This window comes from Gobio gobio, assembly GCF_949357685.1.
Source record: "Gobio gobio genome assembly, chromosome: 21".
Classification (NCBI taxonomy): domain Eukaryota; kingdom Metazoa; phylum Chordata; class Actinopteri; order Cypriniformes; family Gobionidae; genus Gobio; species Gobio gobio.
This window is the reverse complement of record NC_137117.1, coordinates 40,285,832-40,295,494: the sequence shown is the minus strand read 5'-3', so window position 1 is coordinate 40,295,494 and position 9,663 is coordinate 40,285,832. Positions and strand designations below refer to the sequence as shown.

Below are 9,663 nucleotides of genomic sequence, written 5' to 3'. Positions count from 1 at the left end.
AAATTACAAAAATACAACAAAATTACTAAAACTTTAAGAATAATTAAAGTGTAAACAGACTCTAATTCAAAATATGAACAAAAACTACAATAATAAAATTAATAAATATAGATAAATAAAACTATATTAGATTAGATTAGATTAGATTCAACTTTATTGTCATTACACAAGTACAAGTACAAGGCAACGAAATGCAGTTTAGGTCTAACCAGAAGGGCAATAGCAGCAAGTGCAGGATATACAACGTTTGCATAAGTGCAGGACATGGATATGTACTGAGTATATATAAATATGTCTATAAATAGAGAGATGGTTATTACTATAAACAGAATTTACAGGTGAATATGTACAGTGAATAATATACAGATGGTTAATACTATAAACAGAATTTACAGGTGGATATGTACTATGAATATAATATAATATACAGATGGCTATTACTATAAACAGAATTTACAGGTGGATATGTACTATGAATATAATATAATATACAGATGGCTATTACTATAAACAGAATTTTACAGATAGAGGTATACAATGACATATCTATATAGACATATTTAAAAACAGCTAAAACTAATAAAAATGACAAAAAATACAACAAAATTACTAAAACTTTACCAATAATTAAAGTCCAAGCAGAAAGAAATTCTAATGCAAAATATGAACAAAAACTACATTGTAAAAATAAGTAGTTTCAACTTGTAAAAGTGAGTGTGTGTGCTGCCTTAAAACTTTACGTTTAGTCAACTTGAAAAGTGACATTTGAGACTAAACTGAACATTTAAAGCAGCACAAACAACGATTATTAATATAAGTTTTGAAGAAATCTCAAAGCGTCTGAGCATGATCACATGATCTGCTGTCTGAAAGGGGATTCGCTGGTCTGATGTGTGTGAGCAGTGTGTGTGTGTGTGTGAGACGCTTTGAAGAGTCCATACACACACGTGCATTTGACTTTAACTGTCAGATCACACTGTGAACCATCACTTTTAATTAGGGCTGTCAAAAGATTAATCGCGATTAATTGTATCCAAAATAAAAGTTTGTGTTTACATAATATATGTGTGTGTGCTCTGTTAATTATTATTTATATATAAATACACACACAAGCATGTATATATTTAAGAAAAAATATATAATTTTTATGTATAAAACATTTATATTTATATATATTATAGATTAAATAAATATATATACAGTATATACATGTAAATATTTCTTAAATATATACATGAATGTGTGTGTATTCATATATAAATAATAATTAACAGAGTACACACACATATATTATGTAAACACAAACTTTATTTTGGATGCGATTAATCGCGATTAATCTTTTGACAGCCCTACTTTTAAGTTACGGGCCATTTCTTGACGTTAATAATAATAATATTCGAGTAATTTCTCTGTAAACATGCGTCTGTTGTTCAGTGGTTTGAGTCTCATGAACTGATCCTGGTTTAATGTCTCGTCCCAGAACAGTTTGTCTTTGTTTCTGTCCCGTGGAGACACTGACCCCCGAATCTATTGACAAAAGGAGTCTTTGATCCACAATGTGGCCCCCCGAGATCCTCCGGGTCACGCTGCTAATGACGGCCGCATCCTGCCTGCTGATTGGGCGTGGAACCTGTCAATCAAACTCATCCAACAGCTTCGAGCTCTCTGATGTCCCGGCGGCCGTCCGTGTCCCCCCGGGGTCCAACCGCGCGACCCCTGGCCACAGAGCGGTCCGCCCCGGCGCGCGGGGTCTAGCGGGGAACGGGTCGGTGCGCGCGCGCCCGCTGTCGCTGCCGCCGGCGTGCCTGCGGAGGACGAACATCGAGGGCTTGTTCAAGTACGTCAACACGGCCCTGTCGTGCCTGATCTTCGGCGTGGGGATGGTGGGGAACGCCACGCTCCTGCGGATCATCTACCTCAACAAGAGCATGAGGAACGGCCCCAACGCGCTGATCGCCAGCCTGGCCCTCGGGGACCTCATATACATCGCCATAGACATACCCATCAACGTCTACAAGGTAACACACACACACACACACACACACACACACACACACACACACACACACACACACACACACACACACACACACACACACACACACACACACACACACACACACACACACACACACACACACACGTTTGTTTTTGTGAAATGTGAGGACATTCCATAGGCGTAATGGTTTTTATACCGTACAAACCGTATTTTCTATCCCCTTACACTGCCCCTAAACCTACCCATCACACACACACACACACACACACACACACACACACACACACACACACACACACACACACACACACACACACACACACACACACACACACTGCCCCTGACCCTAAACCTAGCCCTCACAGGAGACTGTGCAGTTCACTTTCTGTGAAAAAAAACTTGTTCTGTGTGATTTATAAGCATTTTGAAAAGTGAGGACATGGGGAACGTCCTCATATTTCACCCTCTTTTTGTAATACCTGTGTCATACCCATGTCATTATACACATTTGTGTCCTGATATTTCACAAAAACATGCCCACACACACACACACACACACACAGTTTTAGTTCTAGTTTGTGCTGATCTGGCAGCAGAAGGTCAGACAGATTTATTTTGAGACCGTTATCAGAGTAACACTCATCACACACACACACACACACACACACACACACACACACACACACACACACACACACACACACACACACACACACACACACACACACACACACACACACACACACACACACACAGAGATAAAGGTCTCTTGTCCTGCAGCTGCTGGCGATGCGCTGGCCCTTTGACGACACTGAGCTCGGCCTGTTCCTCTGCAAACTCATGCCGTTCCTGCAGAAAGCCTCAGTCGGAATCACCGTCCTCAATCTGTGCGCGCTCAGTGTGGACAGGTAACACACTCACACACGCGCGCACACGCACGCACGCAAACACACACTCACACACGCGCGCACACGCACGCACGCAAACACACGCGCGCACACGCACGCACGCAAACACACACTCACACACACGCGCACACGCACGCACGCAAACACACACTCACACACGCGCGCACACGCACGCACGCAAACACACACTCACTCACGCACGCACACGCATACACACACACACACACACACACACACACTACCACACATACACACACACACACTCTCTCACACTAACACACACACACACACACACACACACACACACATACACATACACACACACACACACACACACACACACACACACACACACACACACACACACACACACACACACAGACTCACTCTCACACACACTCTCACACTACCACACATACACACACACACACACTCTCTCACACTAACACACACACTCAGACTCACTCTCACACACACTACCACACATACACACACACTCTCTCACACTAACACATACACACACAATCTCTCACACTAACACACACACACACACACACACACACTCTCTCTCACACTAACACACACACACACACACACACACACACACACACACTCAGACTCACTCTCACACACACTCTCACGCTACCACACATACACACACACACTCTCTCACACTAACACACACACTCAGACTCACTCTCACACGCACTACCACACATACACACACACTCTCTCACACTAACACACACACACACACACACACACACACACTCAGACTCACTCTCACACACACTCTCTCTCACACACACACACTCAGACTCACTCTCACACACACTCTCTCACACACACACACACTCTCTCACACACACACACACACACACACACACACACACACACACACACACACACACACACACACACACACTCTCTCACTCACCTCCTCTGCCCGTGTGTGTGTGTGTGTGTGTGTGTCAGGTATCGTGCTGTGGTGTCCTGGAGCCGTGTGCAGGGTGTGGGGATCCCCGTCTCCACTGCGCTGGAGATTGTGTGTATTTGGCTGCTGGCGGTTCTCCTGGCGGTTCCGGAGGCCATCGGCTTCAAGATCATCAGCTTCGACTACAACAACACCACCATCCGCACCTGCATGCTGAAGCCGGAGACGCCCTTCATGACGGTAACACTTCACTCTGCTCCGCCATCTGATGGACAATATTCATAATTCATAACTCCTCCATAAATATCAAAGCTTTGATATGACTGACACACATTCAGCTCATCTGCAGGCTTTCTACATGGAAATTCATATTTAATTTTTGTTATTAAGTCAGTTTTCTGACACCCTTTTCAAATAACCAATCATTTTAAAATAATAAGATATTACATAAATATAAATATAAAAAATATACTAAGATGATATTTAAAGATATATACATAAATATATATATATATATATATATATATATATATATATATATATATATATATATATATATATATATATATATATATATATATATATATAAAATATAAAAAATATAAATTATAAATACAATATTAAAATAAAATGATTTATAAACATATACATCTTATCTATAATTATATAAATAAATGTATTATATAAATATAAGTACACATTGTATATAAATATAATATTTTTTAATAAGTAATATTTTATAATATAATGTATATGTATAATATATTTAATATTATTAATAAATACAAATATTTATAAAATATATTTGTCTGTTTTAAAAATTTGTTTACTTACTATTTAATAATTATACATTATTATATAAATATATGTATTATATAAACAATGTAATTTATAAATATATGTATTATGTAACTATAAGTACACATTATATATATAAAATATTTTAAATGTTTTATAAAATATAGATTAAAATATTATTGATACAATATATTTGTCTAATATTTTAAAATATTGTTTACTTATTGTGTAGTTATTTAAATATAAGTACACATTATATATAAACATAATATTTTTCGTGTGTGTGTGTGTGTATGTATGTATGTGTGTGTGTATGTGTGTGTGTATGTATGTGTGCGTGTGCGTGTGTGTGCGTGCGTGCGTGTGTATGTATATGTGTGTATGTGTGTGTGCGTGTGTGTATATGTGTGTGTGTGTGTGTGTGTGTGTGTGTGTGTGTATGTGTGTGTGTGTAGTTCTACAGGGACGTGAAGGTCTGGTGGCTGTTTGGCTTTTACTTCTGCGTGCCGCTGGTGTGTACGGCCGTCTTCTACACACTGATGAGCTGTGAGATGCTGAGCAACAGGAAGGGCAGCCTGAAGTTCTCCCTGAGCGAACACCTCAAACAGGTGAAGACCCCAAATCCTCCAGACGACTCAGGCCGTGTGTGTGTGTGTGTGTGTGTCTCTCCTAGAGCAGGTTCTGCTGCTGTAATGTTGATTATTTCCTCATATCCTCCAGTGTTGCGGCTCCTCTCTTCCCAGTCTGTCAGTAACGCTCTGTTTACTTCCTGTCTCTGTGAAGCCCCTCCTTCTGAGAAGCACACTGTGCTCTGATTGGTCGGCTGGAGCAGTGTGTTGTGATTGGTGTTTGGGAAATGCCCCGCCCCTTTATTCTGCATATGAATCGTTTTCATGCTCAAACAGCAGCATTACACACTAAAGATGGATGAAGATGTCATAACGTGTGCTCTTTCATATACGTGTGTGTGTGTGTGTTTGTCCAGAGGCGTGAAGTGGCTAAAGCGGTGTTCTCTCTGGTGCTGATCTTCGCTCTCTGCTGGTTTCCACTGCATCTGAGTCGCATCCTGAAGAAGATGGTTTATTTTCAGAACGACGTCGGCCGCTGCGACCTGCTAAAGTACGACACACACACACACACACACACACGCACGCGCACACACACACACACACACACACACACACTGTGTAAAGTTTGTTCATTGATTTGTTTTGTTGTTTTTGTGTCTCAGTTTCTTGTTGGTGTTTGATTACCTGAGTATAAACCTGGCCACCATCAACTCCTGCATCAATCCCATAATCCTCTACTTCGTCAGCAAGAGGTTCAAGAACTGCTTCAGGGTACGAACGCTTCTTTCTAGGGCCCTATATATATATATATATATATATTTACCATAGAGCCCTGTGAAATGGTTTATCTTCATGGCTGTCACTAATGATTATTTAGATAATCGAGTTATCGGTCGATTATTCAAGTTCTCAGATACTTTTGTGATGATAAAAATAGACCTAAGTGAACAATAGCCTTTAAAATGACTTAAAATACATAGTAATCATATGGTTTTATTTGAACAACATTGTTAAAATACATAATTTAATATACATATAAACTAGTGTTGTCAAACGACTAATTGTGATTAATCGTGATTAATCACATCCAAAATAAAGGTTTGTGTTTCCATAATATAGGTGTGTGTGCTGTGTATAATTATTATGTATATATAAATACACACACATGCATGTATATATTTAAGAAAAAGTAATATTTAGGTGTAATATATTTATATATAATATAAATTATATATATATATATATATACATATATACATACATTATATTCATGCAAATATTTCTTAAAAGTATACATGAATATTCTACTTAAAAGTATATAGTGAGTATTGAAATATACATAACAATTATACTTTTACTTTGGATGTGATTAATCGTGATTAATCGTTTGACAGTGCTATTATTATTAAAGTCATTATTTTACAATAGAGCCCTATGAAATGCTTTATGGCTGTCACTAAGTATTAATTTTGGCAATCGAGTAAAATATATGAAAATATAAAAACAATGAGGGAATAATAATAATAGGTTCAAATAGAAAATCAACAGCAAGTAATCGTATGGTTTTTTATATAATAAATAATGTAATATACATATAAACCAGTGTTGTCAAATCGAATAATCATGATTAATCGCATCCAAAATAAAAGTTTGTGTTTATTACATATGTGTGTGTGCTGTGTATTTACATATACATAATAATTATACACAGTACACACACATATATTATATAAGCACACATATATATTTTTTATTAGATTAATTGCGATTAATCGATTGACAGCACTATTATTCTAATTATTATTCTACAATAGAGCCCTATGAAATGGTTTATGGCTGTCACTAAGGATTATTTTGGTAATCAGACGATTATTTTGTCGATTAATCGAGTACTCAGGTCTATTTTTATCACCACAAAAATTATCAAAGTGAACAATAGCCTTTAAAATGACTTAAAATACATATATATATATTAACAACGAGGGAATAATAATAATAGATTCAAATAAAAATCAACAGCAAATAATCGTATGGTTTTATTGAACAAGACTGTTAAAATACACTAGTGCTCTCAAATCGATTAATCGTGATTTAATCGCATCCAAAATAAAAGTTTGTTTGCATAATAGGTGTGTTTATTTATATAATACTTATACACAGCACACACACACATAATATGTAAACACAAACTTTTATTTTGGATGCGATTAATCACGATTAATCGATTTGAGAGCACTAATATAAACATAATCAACTTATGTACATTATGTATTATAACAAATGCCAGCAGAGGATGTTAACGACCAATTCTCTTCTGTGGAATGAGACACTTCCTGTATTTTGTCCTGTATTTAATCAACACGGCAAAATTGGTATTAAAGATGAAAGAAAATAAAAAAAATTAGCACTCAAATTTAATAGATGAATCGTGACAGCGCTAGTGGAAACCATAGGGCCCGATTTGTGTTTGTCTGGAGTCTGATAATATTTGACTGACCTAATCTTCTCTCTCTCTCTCTCTCTCTCTCTCTCTCAGTCGTGTTTGTGTTGCTGGTGTTATCCGGGCGGCTCGTTGTTAAGCAGTGTCGTGCCCCTGAACGGGACCAGTTTCCAGTACAAGAACCCAGATCAGAACGGCTTATCAGACCGGACCGCACTGCGCAAGGACAGCTACAACTGACACACACACACACACACACACACTCGTTGAACAAGATCACAGTGTACTGTGGGTAGACAGACACTATTTCACACCAGGTCATCCAGTGTGAGGATGATATATGGACATATATTTATATAATTAATGCTATTGCACTGATTAATTATTACGACAAAGAAAGTGCATATTTTTAGATTTTTTTACTGTAAAAGTCAATCAATTTATATTCGCTACTGTTGTTCAGATAACAATATTTTGATGGTATTTGATGATTTGTAGATTCCATTTAATAGATTACACTTTCAATAAAGAGTTTGTGATGGTTTTGTAAACAGTGTTTTTATGCCAGTTGACCAGCAGAGGTCGCCAGTGAATCATTTTGCCAAGCAGTTGGTTCGATCGATTCAGAGTTTCGAATCACTACGACATCTCCTATCACTACTAATCAGAATCCACTCACATTAATAAAGGAAATAACATATCGCAATGTATATAATAAACTGAATTGTTTCGTCCGTTGGTGTTGAGGCTAAAATATTTATCTTCGTTCTCGCTCTTGGTGTGAACCAGGGCTGGATCCGAAATCGCCCCCCTATACCCTCAAATAGGGCATTATTTGAGGGACAGCTATCTGTAGTGGTGTCCGAAACCATAGTGGACGTTATTGAGTGCACTCATTCAATCCCACAATGCACCGCAATAATGAGCGTACTGATGTACACACAACGGCTGCCCGACTTCACTCACTCGTTTTTATGTACTCCTTCAAGTGAACTGTATTAGTGGACTAACATTGGAATAGTGAATGAGGGTTTAGGGGACGATTTCGGCACGAGTCCTGAAAGGTGAAGCCAAAGTGCCTCGATCGCCCCCAGGTGGCCGGTCCCAGTATAGCTCATAAACCCCTCCCTCTTCAGGTAATTTAATGGGACGTGAGACAAACTAAACAATCATATATATATATATATATATATATATATATATATATAGAGAGAGAGAGAGAGAGAGATATTAAAAAAACTAATTCAATATACACCTTATTGATGATGCATAATTATGATGCATATACAGGCGAGCAAATGAACACAGAATATTAATGCAACACAAAGTGTTTTTCCTGCGTTGCGTTCATATTCTGGGCTCATCTGCTCGCCTGTATATAGTACGCATCATCAAAAAGGTGTAATCTGAATGTGATGTTTTAATATCACTGTTTTAGTACATTACAGCACTATAGTCAGTTCCCCCTCCGTCTGCAGCTCGATCAGCTCTAGAACGGGTTTACTGCGTAATTAATCTGTGTTTAAAGTGAAGTGGTTCGACAACTCGATTTAAAATAAAACCCAGATCAACAAATCCTAGATTAGCGTTAAACTTTGCTTAATTGAAACCTTATTGGTGCAACTCACCTATAATGTTTTTGCGTTTTAAAAACGTAGTGACTGAAACACTGCGACAGGAGCTGTATAAGGATCATAAATGCCCAAAACGTGCATTTTGTTCACATATTTTTGTTTTAAAATGGAAATTGGACAGGCTTGTGCTGCAGTTCTATGGCGGTTTTGCCCTCCAAGGCTCTGCGACAGTCACATGACTGAACACTATGAATGGCGGCTTCAGGGCCATTTCTAACGTCACTTAGATTACTGGGAGCAATGTTGTGCAAGGTGCGTACTGCTCATAGTGTTCATAGTGTTTAGGTATAATATATTTATATATAATATAAATTATATATATATATGTGTACATCATATCCATGCAAATATTTCTTAAAAGTATACATGAAGTGAGTATTC

The 9,663-nt window shown here is 37.8% G+C and overlaps 1 protein-coding gene across 2 annotated transcripts in view; it reads left to right on the top strand.

Annotated features, from left to right (window-relative positions):
* The window catches only part of ednrab (endothelin receptor type Ab), a 9,836-nt gene extending 1,637 nt beyond the window's left edge, over nucleotides 1-8,199 (top strand). The window contains exons 2-8 of one of the 2 annotated variants that reach the window (XM_079803036.1): nucleotides 1,481-2,018; nucleotides 2,780-2,907; nucleotides 3,883-4,081; nucleotides 5,095-5,247; nucleotides 5,625-5,758; nucleotides 5,871-5,979; nucleotides 7,745-8,199. In XM_079803036.1, coding sequence (XP_079659162.1) covers nucleotides 1,557-2,018; nucleotides 2,780-2,907; nucleotides 3,883-4,081; nucleotides 5,095-5,247; nucleotides 5,625-5,758; nucleotides 5,871-5,979; nucleotides 7,745-7,888 — 1,329 coding nt within the window. In that variant the 5' untranslated portion in view covers nucleotides 1,481-1,556 and the 3' untranslated portion in view covers nucleotides 7,889-8,199. The remainder of the gene's footprint in view (nucleotides 1-1,480; nucleotides 2,019-2,779; nucleotides 2,908-3,882; nucleotides 4,082-5,094; nucleotides 5,248-5,624; nucleotides 5,759-5,870; nucleotides 5,980-7,744) is intronic. The other variant, XM_079803037.1, reaches the window with a different exon arrangement.
* Nucleotides 8,200-9,663: the final 1,464 nt, after the last annotated feature.